General features: G+C 49.9%; 1 protein-coding gene and 1 long non-coding RNA gene across 3 annotated transcripts in view; both read left to right on the forward strand.

Moving 5' to 3' along the window:
• Positions 1-38: 38 nt before the first annotated feature.
• LOC133361507 (zinc finger protein 239-like) lies at positions 39-7144 on the forward strand. 2 transcript variants are annotated; one of them, XM_061580420.1, is made up of 3 exons: positions 39-93; positions 1333-1523; positions 5819-7144. In XM_061580420.1, exon 3 carries the CDS (start codon positions 5847-5849, stop codon positions 6993-6995), a length of 1149 nt encoding a protein of 382 aa, XP_061436404.1. In that variant the 5' UTR covers positions 39-93; positions 1333-1523; positions 5819-5846; the 3' UTR covers positions 6996-7144. The 2 variants fall into 2 exon arrangements, with proteins under 2 accessions (XP_061436404.1, XP_061436405.1); XM_061580421.1 differs by lacking the exon at positions 39-93 and adding an exon at positions 152-196.
• Positions 7145-12327: 5183 nt separating this feature from the next.
• LOC133361509 (uncharacterized) overlaps positions 12328-26759 on the forward strand; it is a 32412-nt gene continuing 17980 nt past the window's right edge. The window contains exons 1-2 of the long non-coding RNA XR_009757376.1: positions 12328-12371; positions 13189-13363. This is a non-coding gene — a long non-coding RNA (uncharacterized LOC133361509). The remainder of the gene's footprint in view (positions 12372-13188; positions 13364-26759) is intronic.

Below are 26759 nucleotides of genomic sequence, written 5' to 3' on the forward strand. Positions count from 1 at the left end.
ACCCCGCTAGTGACGTCATGTCACCTGCTGCCGCGTGACGTCACGAGACACCAGGAAGCAGCCGATCCGCGCGCGCGCTCACTGAGATCCGAGGTGAGAAGTTCACATCGTGGTTGTTGATGTTTACTCAGGTAGAGCCTCGCTCCTCTCGGAGGGATATCAATTGAGTAGCAGCGAGTATGGAATCGATGTCCAGGTTGGAACATTACAACGCGGGGTCTAGCCATGCGGGGCCTTGCCTCCTGCCCTCGCCTGATTGCATTTGCTTTAATTCTCTGTTTAAGTTAAATTTGTCTTCATCTGGCTCACTACTCTGAAACTTTGTTTCTTTTAAGTATTTCGTTTTTTTATTATCCTACCAGGCCAAGCCCACTTGAGCTGCTATACCGCTCTTGTTTTCAGAAGCGACCTGCCCACAACAAAGTGGCTTAACGTGTGGAAATGTCTGTCGGTCAAATACTGTAAACGCGTGGTGATGTTGACTCTAAATGTGGAGGGAAAACCCTGAGGATCCGGAGGAAAATCCACGCGACCACGGGGAGAGAGACGCGCAAACTCCAAACATACAGGAGGGGTCGGGATCGAACCCACCACCTCCTGTATTCCAGGAGAGGCAGTTAACATCTCCCAGCCACCATGGTGCACACTCGAGTACATGACCACAATGAGTCTCAGCACTCTAATTCAGGAGCGTTCTGCCGGGTTGGTTTTGCTGATGCACCCTTTAGACCGATGAACAACTATTTTTATATTACCAACCAAGGCTCACAGAGCTGTTAGATCTTTTGTCAGAAGCCACCTGGCCATAGATGATAGCTCAACGAAATGGCTTTTCAAGTGGAAGATTGTAGCAGCCAAATAATCTAAATGCATGTTACTAAATGTGGGGGGGGAAATCGAAGGACCCGGAGAAAAAATAATCCGAGTGAGCGAGTGTACTCATTTGTGTGAGTGTACTCCGTGAGCGTACTCTGCGTGCGTGAGTTCGATTCCAACCCTGACGCATTTATAATTGCAGTTTACATTTTTATTTTTTTTCTCTCTCTCCCTGTAGTGGCATTGATTTTTCTCCACATTTAGAAACATGCATTTTGAGAATTTTGCTGCAATACATTTCCATATTTTAACCCACTAAGTTGAGCTATCATTTGTGTCCAGGTCGATTCTGAAAAAGAGCTATGCAGCTCAGATGGCCTCACCTGGTAAAATAAAAATAGTGTACTGTGTTTGAGGGTTTTCCAATTTAATTTCTTATTTAGCAGTTAAAGATTATGTTTCAGGAGGGTCCTGCATTGGACTGTTTGACCACCTCCAAATATATTTTGAGTTTAGGTTTGGGAGAAAAACGGAAAACCCAATGGAACACCAATGCCGACGGTGACGGCCGACGCCAGGATAGCGGCCACGGGCTCGAAGCGGGGGCAACCCGGCTCTTGTCCCAAGAAAGGAATCTGCTCCCCGCTGCCCTCCACGGTGGCGCATCGCCGGCGGGGCTGCACGCTGAGCCCCAACTTTTCCAGGAGGTCGGTACCAGCAATACACTCGTGGCATAACACGCTCGACACGTATAACTCCTGGTTACTCACCTGGTGTCCGAGGCGACCCTTAAGGGTGACCCTCCCCAGCAGTCCCATCCCACTTCCACTTGCAGTGTGCAGCGCACGATCCGGGGCCTGTCGGCGGCCCACTTCAACCCCGACCACGCTGCAATGTGTTGCACTCACGAGTGACATTACCGCCCCACGTGTCCAGCAGAATCCGGGTTTGCCGCCTGTTCACCTGCCCTTCCACGAGCGACGTGGCCCCCATTATTCCTGCCACCAGCTCCCGCAGCCAGTCACCCGCAGTCGCCACATTCTGCGGTGTTGTTGTCAATATCTGCGTGGGGGTCATTCGTCACCATTATCATGACAGTTTATTTGTGTTGGGACCACGTGGATTGCACCTCTCTGTGGTCCCCTCTTTAGGGAGGCCTTGGTGTTTAACCCTGGTGCTTCTCTCGCGCGGCGATCTGGGGACTGTCTCTCACGAGATGCCCCCATTGGTCGCATAGATAGCACGCACGGGGAAGGGCGGTGGCTCCATAAGAGGCCCCTTTCCCACTCCCCCTTACCCTCCCAGTGCGCATTTGTTCGAGTTCTGCCTCTTATTGAGATACTCGCCTGGTTAGCCCCCCGACCATGGAGCGCAGCCCTCCCACCTCGGACTGGACTATCTCCGCTGTGGACTACAGCTTGGTCACATTCAGGTGTACTTGGGTCACCTCCCCACATACTTGGGTTACCTCCTCACGTACTTGGGTTGCATGGCCTGTGATCTCCTATGCCGGTCTGTATCCCTGCCACCCATCCTGGGGTTGTCTCACGGGGTCCTGGAGGCTCCCTCGTCCCCCCCCCCCCCCCTCACCGTTCTCGCGAGCTTCTCCTCTGGAAGAAGACTTGTCGTGGTGGTAGTTGTTGTTTACCCGGGTAGAGCCTCGCTCCTTCTCTGTCTTGTAGGGAGGACGCTTTGGATTGCACCACTCTTCGATTTCACATTAACATGCTAATTTATTACATTAACATCACTAGCCCCGGCCACTTCCTTATGACCCTTGGGCTACACCCATTTCAAACCTTTTACAACAGTCTGCCTCAGCAGCAGACCATGCATTTTCTAGCAGAGTGTTTTTGTTTGCTTTCTGACCACAAGTATTGTGGTTAATGCACACATGATTCCTTATTTGGAATACAGTACAGTACTTATTTCAATTGTGATGTTTATTTTAGTTGCCGTTAACCTAACCCCATTATTTAGGTAATGCTTAAGTATAATGATGTATTTTGAGAAGCTCACAATGGCCCTATACAAAATTGCATTTCATACAGTAACAATGATACGCTAATCGATGCCTGGTTCTAGTCAAGGGATCGTCCCCTGCTGGTCAACCATGTTACGCATGTTGATGATCTGGTCATGGCTACTCAATGATATTGAGTTGGAGAATCGTGTTCTATACCTGGAGAATTCCATGACGAAATGGGGCCTTGCATATGTTCTACAAAAAGATCACCTCCCTGGGAAAATCTTGACTTAAAGCTTTCGTAACTGCAGGAATTCATATTCTTTGGGTCTTTCGGTTAAGTGACGTGACTTTACCGAAAGACCCAAAGAATACCTCCCTGGGAATTTAATGTCATACAACACTGCACCTGCTCAGCTCTCCATGAATAATCAGGTCGTTCTACACGTGGTGGAGGAGCGCCTATACCAGGTTAATGTGTTCATGACCTTATTTGGCATCCAAAGTGTCACTTCAAATTAGTCTAGCAGCATTCTTTCATTAGGCTCTGTAACACTATGTGGAAGCTGCCTGGACTTTTTTACATACAAAGCTGTGAGTGTCCATCGCCAAGGTCTAGTCCATTGCAAAGGTCTCGTCAAAAAACAGGCAATAGTCTACATTATAGACTGCCAATACACTCACCGAGGTTAAGAACCAGGCTACAGTCTACATTATAGACTGCCAGTACGCTCACCCAGAGGCGTAGCTAGGGGGGGGCAGGGGGGTACATATGTCCCCGGGCGCCAAGGTAAAGGGGCGCCTAAATGAGGCTTACAACGTTACATTATCACTTATTGCGGCGGGCGCGGCAGCCTGAAACTACTGCGCAAATCTACACCTCAACCTAAAAGTTTATATATCCCGCCACACACAGCCTACATTGCATGTAATTACATTTTCTCAGGTCATAAGATTTGTGGATGTGGATTTTCAAACTAAAAAAGTAACTATCAAAAAATCTTTTTTAGGTTATATCGAGATACATGAAAAAGATGCAGCAAGCCTAGAAAGAGTCATCGTCGAGATACTGAAATTTGACAACATACCTCTAGCCGACTGTCGGGCACAATGTTATCACAATGCTGCTGTGATGACTGGGCATATATCCGGCCTTCAACAACGAATATGTGACAAAAATCACAGAGCATTGTTTGTCAACTGTGACAACCACAGCTTAAACTTAGCAGGAGTACACTCAGCTAAACAGGATCCACTTGTCGTCACGTTTTTTGGAACAGTTGAAAGTATATATTTTTCTCTCGTTCAACAATTCATTGGGAAGAGTTAAAAAAAGCTGTGCCCATCACAGTAAAGCGGGAGTCTGAAACACGCAGGAGTGCACGATCAGAAGCTGTTAAAGCTCTCTATGAAGGAATGGATGAACTAGTAGGGCTGCTAGACAAATTGTCGGAGGACGTAACTATGACGCCTGAAACCAGAAGTGATGCAGAACAGTTACAGGCATGCGTATTAAATTTTTACTTCATAGTTTTATTACATTTCTGGAATGTCATTCTTGGAAAAATGTATCGTGTTCAGAAGCGCCTGGGGGATCGATGTGGACAGAAGAATTAGGTGACGTCGGAAGATGCCGGGAGAACTGGCACAGATGTCGATGCAATTCGTCGAAATTGCACAGATTTTGGAAATTTCTATGACACCGACATCAATGGCCACGAACTTTTCACAGAATTTGGAGATTGCAAAATGCTGCTCGGTAACCGGAATTAAGTTCTACCAGAAACTCCTTTGGATCTTCTTGGTTTTATTGTGTTTTATGGAGACGACATATTTCCGAATTTGCGAATTTCACTGCAAATTTTATTAACAGTAGCAGTTTCAATTGCAAGCTGTGAGCGGTCGTTCAGCAAATTGAAACTTATTTTGTCGTATTTGCGTGCTTCAATGGGACAAGATCGTCTCAGCGATCTTGCTCTTCTTAGCGTTGAAAGAAAAACATTGGAAAAAACATATTTTGATTACGTGATTGACCAGTTTGCGACAGTGAAATCAAGAAACAATAATCTTTTGTAGACTATGTCAACCAGTCTACGACAGTGACTGAGTGAGCCATGTAATATAATTTCTATGAATTTGCTTCTTTATATACAATGTTTCATTAAAATTGTTATTCCTTATTCGATGTAATAGGAAAATGTGATTAAACGGGGGGGGGGGGGGGGGGCGCCAATTTTATAGTTCGTCCCTGGGCACAAAATATCCTAGCTACGCCTCTGCGCTCACCGAGGTAAAGAACCAGGCTACAGTCTACATTAGTCGTTTTTTTTTCTTATATTCACTTTATTTGTGTTATTATTTTCTATCTACTTGACTTTTCCGAAATAACCAAAGAATATTAATTCCTGCAGTCACGAAAGTTTTAAGTCAAAATTTAACCACCTTTTTACCATGCAAGTGTATGAACATGTGAAGTTTGTATTTGCTGTCAAGTATATTGACTCGATTGAACATGGAGGTTAAATCATAAATATAGTTTATTTTAGTTTTGCTTTGGAAATTTTCATAAGAATGGAAACAGTCAGGAAATTAACAGCACATATGCAGCTGAAGTTAAATCTGTTCATCCTCGCATTCAAGTTAATCTGAGCCTGGCTTCACACCTCTAAGTTGCAAATGAACAATAATTTATAAATTTCTGCATAATACAAATAGTATTATTTTCAAAAGCCTTTGCTAGGTTAACACATTTTTTCTTAAATATTCCTGTCGTAGCTAGACAACCGAAATTGTGTGCTTGGAGTTTTTGGTAAACATTAATTTTGAAGACACTAGGGTGTCCAGGCATATTTATGACCATTTGCCCTCGCATTGTGTGCCTTAACAGCCCGTGTGATGAATTGGGGAATCTCTTTCACTATATCATGAAAATATGAATATGTATAGATGTGTAAGTCATGTGTGACTGTGTATATATGCATTCCTCTGTGCCTCAATACTCACATAGATGGTGTGGACATGCTTTTCTGTTTGCAGCTGACGCTCTCTCTGCAGAATTGGCCTGATGGAGCAAAGGCACTCAGCGCAGTTCAGTACAAGAAGGAAACAATGCGACCAGCATGCAAACAGCACGGATCGTACTGGAAACTTGACACAGCACCAGAGAACACACACAGGAGAGAAACCCTTCAAGTGCACTGTGTGTGAGAAGGCATTTTCATTGTCATCATATCTTCAGACCCACCAGAGAACACACACAGGAGATAAACCCTTCAAGTGCAGTGTGTGTGGGAAGGCATTTTTGTATTCATCTACTCTTAAACAACACCAGAGAACACACACAGGAGATAAACCTTTCAAGTGCACTCTGTGTGGGAAGGCGTTTGCATTGTCATCAAATCTTAAGATCCACCAGAGAACACACACAGGAGAGAAACCTTTTAAGTGCACTCTGTGTGGGAAGGCGTTTGCAATGTCATCAAATCTTAAGACCCACCAGAGAACACACACAGGAGATAAGCCCTTCAAGTGCAGTGTGTGTGGGAAGGCATTTTTTTATTCATCTACTCTTAAACAACACCAGAGAACACACACAGGAAAGAAACCTTTCAAGTGCACTGTGTGTGAGAAGGCGTTTGCACAGTCACCACATCTTCAAAGACACCAGAGAACACACACAGGAGAGAAACATTTCAAGTGCATTGTGTGTGGGAAGGCGTTTGCACAGTCATCACATCTTCAAAGACACCAGCGAACACACACAGGAGATAACCCCTTCAAGTGCAGTGTGTGGGAAGGCATTTTTTTTATTCATCTACTCTTAAACAACACCAGAGAACACACACAGGAGAGAAACCTTTTAAGTGCACTCTGTGTGGGAAGGCGTTTGCAATGTCATCAAATCTTAAGACCCACCAGAAAACACACACAGGAGAGAAACCTTTTAAGTGCACTCTGTGTGGGAAGGCGTTTGCAAAGTCATCCACTCTTCAGACCCACCAGAGAATACACACAGGAGATAAACCCTTCAAGTGCAGTGTGTGTGAGAAGGCGTTTTCAGATTCATCTGCTCTTCGACGACACCAGAAAACACACACAGGAGAGAAACTCTTCAAGTGCAGTGTTTGTGGGAAAGTGTTTGCACATTCATCAAATCTTAAAAAACACCAGAGAACACGCACGCATCAGAAAATCCACAAGAAGTGTAATCTGAAATCAGCTTGTGAAAGTCAATGTGCTGCAATGACCCCATTGTTCATGAAACAAGAACCAGAAGACAATCGCAGCCTGGACACTTTGAAAGGTATCAAGGTGAAATATGAAGAGGCGAAAGTGAAATGTGAAGAAGTAACAGTGACGAGCGTAGAAGTGAAGGTTAAATTTGAAGATTATTCAACTCCAAAATCGGACCTTCACCTAGATGGAGGCAGTGTGAAACAGGAAATAAATTCTGACTGTGAGGCAGAGCGAGGCAACTCCCAGGAGTTTGTGGATGTGGAGGTGTGGGTGGACTTCTTAGACAATACAAAGTCAAATGGAGACCAGGTAGATGTGCAAGCTTCAGACGATTAAGCTCCAATGGATGCACCTTTGTCACAGGCCTTTCTAATGAATATAATGTGAAGTTGAACACTCAATTTCTAGGTTCAAACTGGAGTGTAAGCGTGGCCAGTATTTGTGAACCTGTGGGTTGGGGCGATCTCTAACCAGGAGTGACTCAAGTGTTTTGTATCATATCTCATCTTAGACACTCGATGGGTGCCCATAATGGGCATCTGCCCCTGTGTGCCACAAGGTGACCGTTCACTGGCCTGCATGTGGATATGAGTTTGTAAGTTGGGGGAGATGTTTGATATGCCAGTCGGATTTGAACCTTGAACCTTTGCAACATAGAGAATGTACTACTACTTGACTTCCCTCTATGAGAGTGCTGCACATATAGGCCTCATCTCGGCAGAGATCAACTTGTAAATACGTTGCAACGTGACGCAGTACATTTCAGTATAGTTATAAAATGTTACCAATGTGCCCTTTGATTATTTTGAATCATAATTGAAAGAATACCCGTCAGATTTTGTACGTACATACAACATTTTGTGTATTAATGTCAAACATGGAATATGTGCTGTCAGGACAAAGTATCTGTTTTGGTGGTAACCTGTACAAAAGCTCACGTGAGAGCTGTTATTTTTGTGATACGGGTCAAAGGGTGTTTTTGTGAATCAGGCCGCATCTGACTGGGGCAACTCATTGTCTTTGAAATCGGGAGCATAGTCGGATCATTCATCAGTTAAGGTATGCCACTTATAAGTTACGTATAGGAGATACATTCTCCACAAGAACACTAATTATCATTTTGTATTACGTATACATTTTGTCGAACTGAGACTTGAAATGGACCTTGCCGATGAACATCAGTTGAAGCAAGCCGGACTGTTGAGACATTGTACACCAAAACCAGTCCACAGGTGGCTTGTACTGAACACATGTGTAGTGCCATAAGAGAGGAGGGGCTGCTGGGGGCTCTCGGATCCTAGGCAGATAAGCCCTCGGTGCCAGGCGCTAGGATCCCAGGCACCCCAAACAGTTAAACCCCTTGACGCCACCAACGGGGGGAGGGGCTGTGCATGCTCTGTGGGATATCTGGGGGCGCACACAACCCCACCCCTCGTTGGGAACGAGGCATATAAAAGGGCAGCTCCCTGGCCGATCGGGGGCAGTTGCAGCTCAAGACCCAAGACCAGCCAACTTAGGACCCTGGACCCCCTCGTCCCGCTTGTCCTTGTATGGGCCGGGACGCTGTGAGGGCCAGTGGTGGGACTCTGGGACTCCCGGCTCTACGTCCTTGTAAGGGCGAGTTCCGAGGAAGCCAGAGTCCAGACCCGCACCTTGGCTGGGTCGGGTCAATTAGCCTCCCCTCGGGTAATTGCAGCCGGAGGAGCCCAGAGCGTAGCCAGAGTAGTGTATCTAGGCTGTGTACCTAGGCTGTAACAGAGTATCAGGACTGTTGGAGTGTTTTGTTGTAATAAAGAAGATACCTCTACAAGTGTCTCCGGAACCCATTACACATGCATTCCTAAAAGGCCGTGGTATTTACAGTTTGTGTAAAACATTCCTTTGTTTCGTGTAGAGAACGTTGAATGAAAGATGTCTGCCGATCTGTTTTTTCGCAAGGAGGTACTTTAAAGAGCACATTTGAAGGCATCGTGGATTTTTGTTACAGATTTGTATTCTAGCCTAGGTTTTATTGAATTTTAACTTCTATTTAAATAAAACTTTAGATATATCTGTCTGCATTGATATACCACCTTGTTTACCACATGTTTACCTAAATATGTAGACGCTCCCTCTGAAGACGTCACCTCAAATTAACGAGTGGGTTACGTCAGGGCCTCCCCCTCTCTCTGGCTTGTGATGTCACCAAGAGCAGAACTCGCCTCCACGGAATCTAACGACTGCACTGTCTTGGAATGCATTTACACAGTAATCAAATCTTCACAACTGCCAGGGAACACACATTAAAAACCACTTAATGTACAATTGGAAGGCCTTTTGAATTGTCTTGAAACTGAAACACGTGTAAGGAGGTCTACAAGGAGCAGAGTCTGAGATTGACGTGTGAAATTTGAAGTTCCATAAGCCCATCGTTTGTGATGCAAGGACCCAATAAAGATGGCAGCTGGGAAACGTCACCATTCGTGAAGGTGACCTGTGAAGGCTCTAGGGTTTGACTTCCAGGTCACTAATGAAGCCCGAGACAAATCACATCCATTTGTGGATGTGGAGTTTTGGGAGGACTTTTCAGACAAGGTCGAGTAGAAGCAGACAGCATGTGTGACCATAAGTGTTGGGTAGACCTGTAACCAAAAGCATGAGACACGGTTTCCCAATGTTTATTTCAATTGTTTAATTTTTAGTTGATTTGGAATACAGTACGTATTTCTATTGTGATGTAAATTTTAGTTGACGTTTACCTAACGCTATTACTTGGGTAAGGCTTAAGTATTGAATATCGCGTTTTTAGCCGTCGCGCGGCATTTTCCAAGAACGTAACCTACGATATTCAAGGGGCGGCTGTATTTTCTGTCTATCGAGTACAGCAGGCCTATGGTACCCTAAATAGGCTTGGTGCTTTGGGTTCCTTGATTTCGATGTCTCTGCCTCTGCTCACATTCGTTGAGGATTTTTATGATTTTGGGCAGGCCCATCTAAAGCTGCGTGACCAGGAGTTGGAACCATTTCCTGTTCAACTCGGCTTGTGACAGAAATTCACTCTGGCCCAATGCATTTCATTTGTAATGTGAGGTTACACCTGGATAATAATGATGGGCTCTGCCGGCCTCAGCCCGCAACCAATGGGGAGTCGAGTTAGGGGCGTGGCCCTGGAGCCGTACAGTAGCTTCGGGAAAGTTCCAGGGGTGTGGCTGAGGATTGGCTGCGGGGCATCACGTGGGCCAGGGATTAAAAGGAGCGGAGAAGCCACGTGGCTGGTGTCGTGGTCCGGAGCCTGCCACGTGGCGGGCCGCCGCAGTCTCTCTCGCTGTCAGCCAACAGCGTGAAGGAGCAAGGGAACTGGAGGAACGAATGTGGTGGAAGCTGTGAACGAAACTAAATAAAGAATTCTCAATTCACGACGTCTCAACAGGGTTTATTACACATTACATAGCATGTTCAATAATTATGTAGTTTGAGGAGCTCACAATGGCCGTATAAATAAATTGGATTCGTTGCAGTTAAAAATAATATGCTTATCGATGACTGGTTATAGTTAAGGGATTATACTGGTAGGAACGAAGTGAACCAGCCTACAATAGATTATATCGTTTGTCCGTCCGATGTCCGATTACGTGTAGCAACATCGCCCCCTACTGCAAACACTTGGCAGGACCCTACAAAAACCTTTAGACTCAGTGAGGCTTTCCTGGCTAAACAAGTGTAACATTCCCTTATAATTCCCTGAGATAGCTTTTAATTAAACATTTAAATTTAAAATTAACTCACAGCGGCCTAAAGCCTACAGCTAGGCCTAAAGCCTAGAACTAGGCCTCAAACTCTCCCTTTGTATCGTACCCCCGCCATTTAATTTTATTATAGCCATTCATTTGTGCGTTCCTACCAGCCCACCCCGCAGGGACCTGTTTCCCTGCTGGTCAGCCCTGTTGCATCTGCTGATGATCTGGTAATGGCTACTCAATGAGATGGCTGGCTGAGGTGCCATCTCTTGTTTTGCCGGACACACACAGTAACAAGAACAACAACTGCCATTCGCCACAAAGTGGCGGTCACGTCACCATGGCGCTTGTGCCAAGCTATGTGCACGGGGTAGACCCAGGTGCCATGGGTCGACTGACTCAGTTGACTGGCCGATGCACCATCTGTACCCCCGACTGTGCCAACACACAGTGTACACACACGCACACAGTTTGTACACAGTGTACACACACACACAGTTTGTACACACAGTGTACACGCACAGGGTACACACACACACAGTTTGTACACACACAGTGTACACACACACAGTTTGTACACACACAGTGTACACACACACAGTTTGTACACACACAGTTTGTACACGCACAGTGTACACACACACAGTTTGTACACACACACAGTTTGTACACACACACAGTTTGTACACACAGTGTACACACACAGAGTGTACACGCACAGGGTACACACACACAGTGTACACACACACAGTGTACACACACACAGTGTACACGCACACAGTGTACACACACACACAGTGTACACACACAGTTTGTACACACACACAGTTTGTACACACAGTGTACACACATAGAGTGTACACGCACAGGGTACACACACACAGTGTACACACACACAGTGTACACTCACAGTGTACACGCACACAGTGTATACACACAGTGTACACGCACACAGTGTACACGCACAGGGTACACACACAGTGTACACACACACAGTGTACACGCACAGGGTACACACACACAGTTTGTACACACAGTGTACACACGCACAGTGTACACACGCACAGTGTACACACGCACAGGGTACACACACACAGTTTGTACACACAGTGTACACGCACACAGTGTACACGCACAGGGTACACACACACCGTTTATACACGCACAGTGTACACACGCACAGTGTACACACGCACAGTGTACACACGCACAGTGTACACACGCACAGTGTACACACGCACAGGGTACACACACACAGTTTATACACACACAGTGACGTCACCACTCATTAACTCGTCGGCGTGAGACGCCAGGGAAAGCTGTTCCCCGCTCGTGACGTCATGTCACCAAGATATTCAATCCCACCCCCTCCACCGCGAATTTGACTGGCAGTTCATTAACATAATTGATTCAGGATTACCGTCGCGAGTTTATTGCGACGGGTTCAGCAGCCAAGCCCAATCACCCCACGTGGGCCCGGCTCATTAACATAATTTATTCAATTACACCGCTGATCGTTGGGGGAGGGGATTGTGTGGTGAACCCCGCTAGTGACGTCATGTCACCTCCTGCTGCCGCGTGACGTCACGACGTATCCGGAAGCTGCTGCACCGCGCGCGCGCTCACTGAGATCCGAGGTGAGAAGTTGACATCGTGGTTGTTGTTGTTGTGGTGGTTGTTGTTGTGGTGGTTGTTGTTGTTGTTTACCCAGGTAGAGCCTCGCTCCGTCTCTCTCGTAGGGATATCACTTGAGTAGCAGCGAGTATGGAATCGATGTCCAGGTTGGTACATTACAACGCGGGGCCTAGCCATGCGGGGCCTTGCCTCCTGCCCTCGCCTGATTGCATTTGCTTTAATTCTCTGCTTAAGTTTAATTTGTCTTCACCTGGCTCACTACTTTGAAACTTTGTTTCTTTTAATTATTTCTACAGTTTATTTTTTTTATCCTACTAGGTCAAGCCCACTTCAGCTGCTATATAGCTCTTGTTTTCAGAAGCGACCAGCTCACAAAAAAGTGGCTTATCCAAGGTTTCACTGTAATGTGTTTGTGTGTGATATATTGTACTAGGGTGGCAAGATGTCAACTACCTCACATGGTATGCAGAATGTCGTCGGTTCGATTCCAACCCTGACGCATTTATAATTACAGTTTACATTTTTTTTTCACTCCCTGTAGTGGCATTGATTTTTCTCCACATTTAGAAACGTGCATTTTGAGAATTTTGCTGCAAAACATTTCCATATTATAACCCACAAAGTTGAGCTATCATTTGTGTCCAGGTCGATTCTGAAAAATAACTATGCAGCTCAGTGGGCCTCACCTGGTAAAATAAAAATATTGTACTGTGTTTGAGGGTTTTTCAATTTAATTTTTTATTTAGCAGTTAAAGATTATGTTTCAGGAGGGTCCTGCATTGGACTGTTTGACCACCACCAAATATATTTTGAGTTTAGGTTTGGAAGAAAAACGGAAAACCCAGTGGAACACCAATGCTGACGGTGACGGCCGACGCCAGGATAGCGACCACGGGCTCGAAGCTAGGGCAACCCGGCTCTTGTCCCAAGAAAGGAATCCGCTCCCCGCTGCCCTCCACGGTGGCTGCACGCTGATCCCCAACTTTTCCAGGAGGTCGGTACCTGCAATACACTCGTGGCATAACACGCTCGACACGTATAACTCCTGGTTACACACCTGGTGTCTGAGGCGACCCTTAAGGGTGACCCTCCCCAGCAGTCCCATCCCAGTTTCACTTGCAGTGTGCAGCGCACGATCCGGGGCCTGTAGGCGGCTCACTTCAACCCCGACCACGCTGCAATGTATTGCACTCATGAGTGACGTTACCGCCCCACGTGTCCAGCAGAATCCGGGTTTGCCGCCTGTTCACCTGCCCTTCCACGAGCGACGTGGCCCCCATTATTCCTGCCACCAGCTCCCGCAGCCAGTCACCCGCAGTCGCCGCATTCTGGGGTGTTGTTGTCGGCGTGGGGGTCACTCGCTCACCATTATCATGACAGTTTATTTGTGTTGGGACCACGTGGATTGCACCCCTCTGTGGTCCCCTCTTTAGGGAGGCCTTGGTGTTTAACCCTGGTGCTTCTCTCGCGCGGGCGATCTGGGGACTGTCTCTCACGAGATGCCCCCATTGGTCGCATAGATAGCACGCACGGGGAAGGGCGGTGGCTCCATAAGAGGCCCCTTTCCCACTCCCCCTTACCCTCCCAGTGTGCATTTGTTCGAGTTCTGCCTCTTATTGAGATACTCGCCTGGTTAGCCCCCCGACCATGGAGCGCAGCCCTCCCACCTCGGACTGGACTATCTCCGCTGTGGACTGCAGCTTGGTCACATTCAGGTGTACTTGGGTTACCTCCCCGCATACTTGGGTTACCTCCTCGCGTACTTGGGTCTCATGGCCTGCATTATCTCCTATGCCGGTCTGTATCCCTGCCACCCATCCTGGGGTTGTCTCACGGGATCCCGGAGGCTCCCTCGTCCCCCCCCCCTCACCTCCTCCTCTGGAAGAAGACTTGCAATGGTTCTATCCCGTCCCAGCCGTCGGAATTCCGCACGCTCGCGAGCAAATCTCTCACACAAGCGTGCTCGGCAAGGGTGTTAAATGGGGGATATGGGCAGTTCGCATCTAACTTCCACCCCGTTGTGCTTGTCAGATAATGCTGAACTTTCTCGGTGGCGAGGTCATCTATGAACTTGGCAGTGTATCCCAGGCGTGTGCTCTGTGTTAGCAAGCGTGATTTATTTTCATGCGTGCTCACTGAGATCCGAAGTGAGAAGTTCACATCGTGGTTATTGTTGTCGTGGTGGTAGTTGTTGTTTACCCAGGTAGAGCCTCGCTCCTTCTCTGTCTTGTAGGGAGGCCGCTTTGGATTGCACCACTTTTCGATTTCACATAAACATGCTAATTTATTACGTTAACATCACTTGCCCCGGCCACTTCTTTATGACCCTTGGGCTACACCCATTTCAAACCTTCTAAAACAGTCTGCCTCAGCAGCAGACCATGCATTTTCTATCAGAGTGTTTTTGTTTGCATTCTGACCACAAGTATTGTGGTTAATGCACACATGATTCCTTGTAAAAGGTTTCAGTTTGGTGTTTTAACATCTTAACACCTGTTTTGTTGCCAGAAAAACGGGGAAAACCTGTTCTCATATTTTGGTACTGGCAAAGGTTCCATGATGAAATATTGCAGTATATTAGAGGTGAGCCGTGCGTGTGCAGAGAGGACAGTAAGGAGTCGGAAGTGAATGAATTTTGTGGCAAAAATGCAGGCCTGATAATATGTAAGGATAATGTGGTAAATGAGAAAAAATATAGCAGCAGCGGGGTGTTGGAGTGTGCAGGTGTTACAGGTGTTGAAGGTGAACAGGTAAGCTAAAAATTGCGTGAAAACATAATAACTTACCCTTGAGTACACATGGAAAATATGGGGTGTGTAGGTTTCATAGTGTTGGTGCAATTTGGTTCTCAAAAAAACACAGGAAGTCTGCTTCATTTATATACATTTACTAGCGGTAAGTACCCGGCGTTGCTTGGGCGAAAAAGGAAGATACACACATGGACTTACACACATACATTGACCCACACACATAGAAACACATCAACTTAGACACACACACACAAATATGGTTAAATCCAGGAAAGGATCGTTAGCAGGCCAGCCTAAATGTTTCTAACTGGCGAAGATGTTCCATTAGGGGGGTGCATGTTTCGCAAGCGTAGAGAAGGGAGGGAATTACCGTGGCCGAGAAGACCTGGAGCTTCATGCGGAGCGAAAGACCAGGTAGCTTCCACACAGCATTACGCAACTGATGAAAAGATAATGCCGCTCCACTGATTTGGAGTGAGACCTCTGCTGTTAAACCGGAGCCGGTCATGAGCACACTGGGCAGGTATTGGAATCTCGGCAATCTCTCTAGTTTTGGTGGGGCTAATGGTAAGGCCCCACCTCTTAGTGGCAAGCTCCAGGTTCAGCCGCAGTGAGCAGCAATCACCAGAGCATCGGCATACATAACATGGTTGAGCAATAGGGAGGCATCCCTTGACCGCACCCGGGCATCGATCAACCTCCCATTGTATCTGTACCATATGGTAATTCCTCGGGAACAGCCATTGAAGTCTTCACCAACTACGTGGTAAAAAGATATGTTAAATAATGTGGAGCCAGAGGACATTCCTGTCACACCCCAAGGTGTAGAGGGAATGGCTCTGACTGACAGCCACGTAGTTTGACGCGGGGCCGCTCACCAACATGAAGGTCCTTAAGGATCGTGAGCAAAGTTTGAGGGACTCCGAAAGCATGAAGAACAACCCAGAGGCCAGGCCTACTGATGGTATCATAGGCCTTGAGCAGGTCAATAAAGCACATACATTCACTCACATACACACATGGACCTACAGACACGCAAAGAAATGGACTTACACTGACTGACATGGAGCCATGCACACAAAGCGACTAACACAGACGGCCATGGACTGACACACAGACATATCGACTCACACACACAAAGACATGGACTTACACACACACACATATGGACTCACACAAGCATAGACATGCACTTTAGATACACACACATGGAGTTACAAACACATTTATCGACGTACACACATACAGTGACTCACACACATCGACTCACACACAGACATACGTGGACTCACAAACACATTGATGTAAACACACATGTACTTACACACACTTATCGACTAAGACACACACATGGACTTACACACACTTACAAAGACTGACACACACATTTCCCTACACACCCATAGACATATGGACTGTGACACACAGACATCTACTTTAGATACACACACATGGATTAACACACACACACATCGACTGACACACATAGACACACAAACGCACATTGACTTACACACTCAGATGGAGCCATGCACACACATCGACTCACACACACGCATTGACTTACACACATACACATCGAGTGAAACACACACGCATGGACTTACACACACATGTGGACTAAAACACACACAGCGACAGATACGCACACAAATGGACTGACACACACACACAAACAATTGTACGTACACACACACGGGGCGTTGTCCGTTTCAAAAAGACAGACACACACATGGACTTACACACACACATGGACCCACACATGTAGAAACCCATCGACTTACACGCACACAAACGCAAATGGACTCGCACAGACATCGACTTTAGGCACACGCATGTAGTTTCTGCACACGAACATTATAATAGTAATAGAGTATTAAGCAACTTATTAGTTTAATAATAGTAAAGAATGAAGACGAAGTTGTTATGTGTACACAAACATCATTGTAATATTTGTAAATGTATTTGTTTAATAATAGAAAGCAATAAACCTGAGTTGTTAGCGAAAGATTGAATAAAATAGTACTTTACATTGGCGTAGTAACGCCTCGTCCCGTGCAGAGCCCGCGGCCTCGCCAGATTGGCAAGCCAGAGGAGGTGAGATATTGCCAGGCTGCGGGCTGGGCCACTACCCTCGCCCCCCCCCCCCCCACCATCCGCCCGCCCTCGCCAGAATAATACTATATAAGCGCTTAAATAACATTAAATTAATATCTAAGGACTTTATATCAGTAACTGTATGCATTGGGGTGGGGGGGGGAAGAGGACATCACACTTTGAAGAGAAATCGGCAGCGTGATGTGTATATCTATTCCTTGTTAAACGCGTAACATAAAATGTCCCCGTGAGCTCGAGTGAACGCGCACCACTTGACAGGGTCCCCCCCCCCCCAACGCAATTAGCGTCACTTGGTACGGTCGATGTGGCGCAATAAGTAAATAATTAATCACAGAAACGGCACAAATGTGTTAATTAAACTACTTTAAAGTTTACGGATTGGAAAACGGAATAGCCTATTCCCACCGCGGGGCTTAGGGCGTGCCGCCTGTAAAAAAAATTTCTATGTTCAGCCCACCGTCCGAGAGCCAAATCCCCCGCAAGCGCGAGCACGCGAAGACTTTTATATATAAGAAGAAGACTAGCAGAAGTACCCGGCGTTGCCCGGGTGAAAAATATATTTCTTAATAACCTTACATATATATACAGATACTAAGGTATTGTCAAAGCCCGGTGGGCTTTGACAATACTCACCACTCACCACTCACCCTCACCACTCACCCTCACCACCACCACTCACCCTCACTAATCACCCTCACCACTCATCCTCACTGCTCACTAATCACCTTCACCACTCATCCTCACTACTCACCTTCACCACTCACCTTCACCACTGACCCTCACCACTCACCCTCACCACTCACCCTCACCACTCATCCCCACCACTCACCCTAACCATTCACCCTCACTACTCACCATCACCACTTACCCTCACCACTCACCCTCACCACAAACCCTAACCACTCACCCTCACCACTAACCCTCACCACTCACCCTCACCACTAACCCTCACCACTCACCCTTACTACTCACCACTCAACCTCACCACTCACCCTCACCACTCACCCCTCACCATCACCACTCACCCTCACTACTCACCATCACCACTCACCCTCACCACTCACCCTCACCATTCACCACTCACGCTCACCACTCACCACTCACCACCACCAATCACCCCTCACCACTAACCCTCATCACTCACCTTCACCATTGACCCTCACCACTCACCCTCACCACTCATCCCCACCACTCACCCCTAACCACTCACCCTCACTACTCACCATCACCACTTACCCTCACCCTCACCACTCACCCTCACCACTCACCCTCACCACTAACCCTCACCACTAACCCTCACCACTCACCCTCACCACTCACCCTCACCACTAACCCTTACCACTCACCCTTACTACTCACCACTCAACCTCACCACTCTTCCTCACCACTCACCATCACCACTCACCCTCACCCCTCACCATCACCACTCACGCTCACCACTCACCCTCATCACTCACCCTCACCACCACCACTCACCCTCACCACTCACCCCTCACCACTAACCCTCACCACTCACCCTCACCACTCACCCTGACCACTCACCCTGCCTACTCACCACTCAACCTCACCACTGACCACTCACCCTTACCCTCACTACTCACCCTCACCACTCACCCTCACTACTCACCCCTAACCACTCACCCTCACTACTCACCATCACCACTTACCCTCACCACTCATGCTCACCACTCACCCTTACTATTCACCACTCACCCTCAACATCAACACTCACCGTCACCACTCACCACTCACCCTCACCACTCACCATCACCACAAATCCTAACCACTCACCCTCAGCACTCACCCTCACCATTCACTCTCACCACACCCTCAGCACTCACCCTCCCCACTCACCACACACCCTCACCACTCACGCTCACCACTCACCACTCAACCTCACCACTCACCCTTACCATTCACCCTCACCACTCACCCTTGCCACTCACCCTCACCACTCACCGTTACTACTCACCACTCAACCTCACCACACACCTTCACCACTCACCCTCACCACTCACCCTTACTATTCACCACTCACCCTCAACATCAACACTCACCACTAACCACTCACTGGTGATGGTGGTACCTGCTATGACTACAGCAGTGCATATTGTGGTGGTACCTGGTATGATTACAGCAGTGCATACTGCTGTGGTGGGACCTGCTATGATTACAGCAGTGCATACTGACTGATGGTACCTGCTATGATTACAGCAGTGCATACCGACTGTGGTGGTACCTGCTATCACTACAGCAATGCATACTGTGTTGGTACCTATGATGACAGCAGTACATACCGAGTGTGGTGGTACCTGCTGTGATGACAGCAGTACATACCGAGTGTGGTAGTACATACATTACATACACAAATACAAAAAGTTTAATGTACGTAAAAAGTATTTGTGTATTAATTTAACGTGTTTAGGAGAATAAAAACTGTAATACTAAATAAGCAATGGAACTGTGAACCCAAATGATGGACCACATAATAAGCCAGTGTGGTTTCCATCTCTTCAATGTAGGAATAACAGGACTTGCATAAGCTCTCTCCTGAAGGCCTTTCGTTGCCAGCAGACCTGAACATTGACATTTAGCTCTCCAAAAGTGCCATACGCAAGAAGACAAACGGAAACATGTATTTAATTGTAGTTAACATTTATTTAGTGCCTTTTTATACGACTCTTGACTCAGGTTCAACCGCAACAAACCAAAACATTAACAAAGAACATCTTAAAGTGACGACGCGCGACAAAAACATCCAGGAAAAAACTGCTAAATCTTCCTGAAAAAACTCCGTATATCAACGCTGTGCGCAAAAATCCCAGTGGGATGCAAGTCTAACAATAACAACCATACAACAATTTAGATTAAAGTTATCAGGCTAACTCTGTACTACTACATAACATGTACATGCCTTTGTCTTTTATCGAAACCTATGAGTCGTAAGTAGATGGTCAATGGTAGAAAAACACGTATTTATTTGTACTATAGTAATGTAGTAAGTATATATGGAGGCTTGACGACAGGATCGGAGGCACACTTATTTATTACACCAACACAGTTGTACAGGTCACTTGGCTACAGGGATTTCTCGACAGCTAACCCCTCTAACCTATACCAACTCCTCCACTACGGGACTAGGGGAGGCTATCTGTCCCAGCTTGGTTAAGCTGGGATCCCGGCTCCCTGAGTCACCAGACCAGCTTCGTCTGGGCTCTCGGGGCCACGCCACCGGCTTGCCCTGGTCGGCCCTTAGAAGGACAGCGAGCCAGGGGAGCTCCGGGGCCTATACTAGCAGGTCTTCGTTCTTCTCTGGTTAAAGCTGAGTCCCCACTCCCGAGCCTTTCGGCTCATCACCTTTTATAGGACTTGCCCCCAAGGGGGGGCCCGTGGGGGATGTACATGCGGACGTCGGTGCGAGCGCCACCCCTGTGTACGATCGTAACCCCGCCCTTTGTGTTTGTTGGCCATCCGTGGCCATGCACAATTACACCTCTACATCACCCCCCCCTGTACAGCTCGCAGCCGTCCCTGGCTGCAAAAAAAATCTGAATAAAGGTGTAACCCTCACAACCCCCCGTGTGTGTGCCTCACGTAAATTATTTCTAACAAGAACAAGAGAACCTTAACAGAACAACAAGAGGAAGAGAGAGAGAGAGAAAAAAAATATCCCGACGCGTCCTCCCTGAATAAGCACCCCAAAACCAACATATATATACACTCCGGACGCCACCCCTCCCATTGTCCGCAAGGCCCCCCAACGGCCGACCTCACAACACCCTTTCCATCGTCCGCAAGGCCCCCCAACGGCCGACCTCACAACACCCTCTTCATTGTCCGCAAGGCCCCCCAACGGCCGACCTCACAACAGTCTGCGCGTTTTGGCGCGCGTTCTCGCGGCGGGCCCATCACAAGGGCCCGTCCTGGCACGCTCAGTGAAGGTTGTTGACGGTCCGGGTGCCAGAGAGTCAGGCGTCGCTGCCGAGTGACCCCCGACCCCACCGGGAGGAGTTGGTGGGCGTGGGCCCGTCACTCCTGTTTCACCTGGGGACGAACCAGTTGTCGTCAGGTTAGGCGAGTGCAGCGACGACGGGGAGTCGGCAACACCCTCACACGTTTGGCCATGCGTGTGTGTGTGTGAACCACGGGGCGGCGCGACAAATGGTTTTAACCTTGAGGGGTGCACATACCACCGGCGCCTCCCCCATTTGACGCGAACACATTGCGGCCGCAAAACCTGCACGACCTCCACTGGCCCCCGCCACGGCCGTACCAATTTCGACGAGGTTGCCAGCGGCACCTGAGGACAGTGCAACCACGCCCTGTCCCCTGGTTCCCATTTGACCACCTGCACCCGCCCCAACCGAAGCCTCTCGTTCGCCTTCTGGCGGAGTTCAGAATTTTGCACGGCCGCTTCCCGCGCCTCAGACAATTGAGCGATGTTAAATTTAACGTGTTCGGACAAATTAGACTTCGTCGGGAGCGCCGAGAGCTTCAGCTGGGTCGCCACAGGGGGGTTAACTTCGCGCCCATACATTAAAAAGAAAGGGGAAAATCCGGTGACCGCATGAGGAGCCATTCTGTAGGCCTGCAACACCCCGGCTATGCGGAGGTCCCAATCCGTCTGGGATACCGACACCTGCTGGGACAGCATGGACGTGATGGTCCGATGCAGCCGTTCCACCATCCCGTCAGTTTGTGGGTGATACGGAGAGGTCCGAACCTTCTCCGTACCCAAGAGGTCGCACACCTCACGTAGGAGTTTACCAGAAAAATTCCTACCCTGGTCAGTAAGCAGCCGTTCCGGAGCACCCTTGTCGAGGACATAGCCCTGGACAAAGGCCTCCGCGATGGCTGCTGCCGACTGGTTCGCCAGGGGCCAGGCCATAGGCCATCTCGTGAAGTATTCAACCCCCGTTAGTAAATACCTATTGCCCCTGGGCGTAGCGGGAAATGGGCCAAGTATGTCCAGAGCGACGAGCTCGTTAACCCGGGAAACTTTTATGGACTGCAGCGGAGGGTTGGACCCCCTAACAGGTGGCTTCCTCTGCGCGCATTGCGTGCATGACCCCAAGAGATCCCCCACGTCCTTTTCCATGCCCGGCCAGAAGAAATCTAGCTGGAGCGTGGCAAAGGTCTTATGAACCCCCAAGTGCAGAAGCCGCTCATGAACAGCCCATACCACCTTACCCCTTAAAGCAGCAGGCACCACAAGCCGCTGGCGCCGGGTTTTTCCATCCCAGTGCATTAAAAGTCCCTGGAACAACCCCCACGAGTCAACGTTTTCCACCCCCTGGCCAACCCCCCCGGCGCGACGGCGCAGAGCGAGGAGGGAGGTGTCCTCCATTTGGAGGCGACCCCATTCCGCGACCGACAACCCCAGCAACGAATCCCTCCCTTCTTGCTCGATAGGACCCGAAGCCGAAGGTGCATCGGCAGCGGCCACGAGGACCGAATCGGTGGTGACGTTCGGGGGCCTACAACGCCCCGAACCCAACAGGCACGCGCACTCCGAAGTGGGTGGCAATCGTGACAGGGCGTCAGCGTTCGTGTGGCGGACACCCTTACGATATGTGGTGACAAAGTCATAGTCTTGGAGGATCTCCAACCATCGAGACAACTGGCCCGATGGTTGTTGAACCCGCAGGGCGTACTGTAGGGCCGCATGATCTGTACGGACGGTGAACCGCCGACCGTACAGATACGGGCGGTACTGCTGAATGAAATAAACAATCGCCAATAATTCCCGACGGGTAACGCAGTACCGCTGTTCGGCTGGAGACAGCACCCGACTACCGTAAGCCACCACATGTTCTACGCCCCCAATGAGCTGGGACAGCACGCCCCCGATGCCCGTGTTACTTGCGTCAGTATCGAGCAAGAAGGGTTGTGAAAAATCGGGGTAATTCAACGGCGGAGCCCCCACCAAAGCATTCCGGAGGGCGCGAAAAGCAGTCTCCTCCTCCGGCCCCCAATGAAACCTGACTCCCTTGGACGTCAAGGCATGCAATGGTTTCGCAATCGTAGCGAAGTCAGCCACAAATCGTCGATAATACGACGCGAACCCAATGAAGCTCCTGACCTCTCCCACCGAGGTGGGAGTCGGCCAGGAGCTGACGCATTCTGTTTTGGCGGGATCGGTGGATATCCCCGAGCGCCCAACAATGTGACCCAAATATCGCACCGATTCGCGGAGTAAATGGCACTTCTGCGGTTTAAATTTCAAATTGGCAGCCCGCATTTTGAGAAAAACAGCACGCAACCTCTGGAGGTGTTCCTCGAAGGATTTGCTAAAGACGATGACATCGTCCAAGTAAATCAAACACGAATCCCATTGCAAACCTGCCAAGACCAATTCCATTAACCGCTGAAAAGTTGCCGGCGCAGAATGTAAACCCATCGGCAAGCGGTTAAATTGGAAGAGACCTTGCGGTGTCCGAAAAGCAGTCTTAGGTTTCGATCCGTCATCCAGAGGAAGCTGCCAGAATCCAGATAACAAATCAAGGGTGGAAAAGAATCGCGCACCGGCCAAGGCGTCGAGCGACTCATCCATCCGAGGAAGCGGGTACGCATCTGCCACAGAGATTTTGTTGAGACGCCGAAAGTCAACACAAAATCTCAGTGAGCCGTCGTGTTTTTTCACCAAAACGATCGGCGCGCCCCACGGGCTGTTGGAAGGGGAAATGATATCGGCGGCTAGCATGTCATCAACAGCCGATTTGACATGATCCTTTTCGGCGGGACTCAACCGAAAGGGATTTTGGCGGATTGGCGCGCTGTCACCCGTGTCAATATGGTGTCGCAGCAATTTTGTACAACCAATATCAAATTTGTGTTGACTAAAAACGTCAGCAAATTCGCTCAGGAGAACTCGCAGCTGCGCGCGCTGCGAGTCAGACAGGTCCACTGAACCCGCGCAAAGCGCATCCAGCCATCCGTCATCACAGTCCGAATGTGGTCGCGACGGAGGATCGGTGGATACCTGACCCACGAGTGGTTCCTCATAGGGCACCGGCGTTGCGTGTGCAAGCACGGTCCCTTGAGGAACCACGGCCGTTCGCGATCCCACATTAAGGACTGCAATGAAGGGGTCCCCATCCCCTCTCACCATAGTCTGAGCCGCGAGCAAAAACGGGTCCATTGACCCCGGCTCGAGATGGACCCAACAAGACCCCCCGATCCGCAACCCCTGCATCAAACGGCCGACGCAACCTAAGAGGGACGAGCATCTGAGCCCCCGGAGGCACGCGCACAGTTTTTGTGACGAGCGCCTGCACGGTGGCAAACGCCCGACGCTCCGTGGTGGGGGAAGACAGAAATGTAACGCGTCGGCCCGATGGGAGCTCAATGCACCCTTGGTCAATAAGGATACGGATGGGCATTTTGGCCAGAAAATCCGTCCCCAACAGGCACGGAACTGCGAGTGAGGAGGAAACCAAAACAGGGCCGGATTATTTAATGTCCCCGATGCAGATAGTGGCGCGGATTTGGCCAATAATGCCCAGAGAGCCCCCGTTAGCGGCATAGCACGGCACGTCAACAGGGAGCAAGGGACGACTTTGAACGGGAAGGATGTTATAAATTAAATCAGATATAATGGTCGCCGATGCCCCTGTGTCAATTAAAATCCGCACCTCTACCCCATCGATGTGACCGACCACGACCGATGATCCCGCCGACGCAGCAACGACACGATGGGCGAGCTCCGACCACTGACCCGGTTGGAGCGCTCGCCGCATTACCGAACAATCGCGCGCGACGGACGGGGAATTTGGAGCCCTGTTTAGTTGAGCGCGTGAGTGTGTGTCGGATGTGTGCGTGGGCCAAACGTGTGAGGTGCCGCGACTCGCCGTATTTCTCTGCTGGAGCTTGGGAGGAGACGGCGTGGCGTCCTGACGAGGTGTCGCCCCGCGCTGACGGGGAGCCCGGCATCCTGACGCAACGTGGCCTTGCAGGCCACAGTTGTAGCAGCGTGTGAGCGCCCCAGATGACCTGGGCTGCTCCTGGCGGCTCGGTCCATTCCGAGCCTGCGGTGCCGCCGATCTCCATTCTCCTCGCCGCTCCACCCCGCAGACCTCTTCCGATGGGAGGGCGGTGGTCGCCATGGCATGGCCGGCCGCCCCCTTTGCCGCCTTCCGACGCAGGGACCGCAAGCCCCCGTGGATGTGGCGCGCGACCAGCAGGGACGACATCTCCGCGTCGTCCTGAGCCAGGACGTTGACGTCCAGCTCGTCAGCGAGTAGCAGCAGCTTCTCAGCCACCATGGCATCCACTCCTTCCTCGTCCATCCTTGGGAAAGCAGCCTTTGCCAGAGCCAGGAGAGCCGTCCGGAAGGCCAGGGGTGACTCGTTGGCGCCCCGACTCCGATCGTGGAACAGCTGCCTGCAGTCCGAAGGCGGCCCATAGACGGCTGACAGCAGCTGCAGCGCCAGGTGTAGAGTGGCGCGCTTTTCCCTCGGCGCCGAGGTGAGGGTAGCCAGGGCGTCGTTGTCCAGCATCGCTGGCAGCGCGCGTAGAGCCTCGGCGTCTGACCAGTTCGCCATCTCTTGATGAGCGATGAACCGCCTCTTGAAGCCGCCCCAGTCTCCGTCAGCGCCGACAAATTCTTTAAGAGGCGGCAGACGCTGTTGTAAGGCGGCGTCCGTGGCCGCAGAACGCTCTCCGTCGCTCCCCGCCGATGATAGTGTGGGCGGGCCGTGCACATGGCATCGCCGGTCGCTCTGATGTTGACGCGCCGGCCGGCGTTGATGATGTCACGGCTTGTGCTTGGCGCTCAGCCGACACGTGACGCGGGCCGGCCCCGCCCTCCGCTCGTACTGTAGAGATGGCGGGAAATTTGACCGCGAGCCGCGTCGGGGTGGCGGGAAACGTCGCCCCGCGCCGGCTGCCGTCGTCGACCCGCGCTGCTCCTCCAGCCCCCAGCCGCGTGATCTCCTCCAACGCGGCGGCCGCGGCGTAGAGCAGGTCCGCCAGGCGGGAGTGGGCCAGCCGGAGTCCTTTGGCCGACGCATCCCCCTCCTCCTGTCGTAGCGGTGCGGGCGTACTCGGCCCCGGCTGCTCCGATTCGACCCCGGCCATCACTGGTGGAGATTCGGCCGCGGCGTCTTCCATCTCCGACTCCCTGGTACGTGTCGTCCCTCGTGTGTCCATCGTTGGACGTTTACTTCTGACCCCAGATGTAGTAAGTATATATGGAGGCTTGACGACAGGATCGGAGGCACACTTATTTATTACACCAACACAGTTGTACAGGTCACTTGGCTACAGGGATTTCTCGACAGCTAACCCCTCTAACCTATACCAACTCCTCCACTACGGGACTAGGGGAGGCTATCTGTCCCAGCTTGGTTAAGCTGGGATCCCGGCTCCCTGAGTCACCAGACCAGCTTCGTCTGGGCTCTCGGGGCCACGCCACCGGCTTGCCCTGGTCGGCCCTTAGAAGGACAGCGAGCCAGGGGAGCTCCGGGGCCTATACTAGCAGGTCTTCGTTCTTCTCTGGTTAAAGCTGAGTCCCCACTCCCG

Source organism: Lethenteron reissneri, unplaced genomic scaffold (assembly GCF_015708825.2).
Source record: "Lethenteron reissneri isolate LAM-NWPU_2019-01 unplaced genomic scaffold, ASM1570882v1 scaffold_112, whole genome shotgun sequence".
NCBI classification, from domain to species: domain Eukaryota; kingdom Metazoa; phylum Chordata; class Hyperoartia; order Petromyzontiformes; family Petromyzontidae; genus Lethenteron; species Lethenteron reissneri.

What these genes read in the sequence shown, in the direction of transcription:
- LOC133361507 (XM_061580420.1), top strand. Translation starts at nt 5,847, where the DNA reads ATGGAGCAAAGGCACTCAGCGCAGTTCAGTACAAGAAGGAAACAATGC.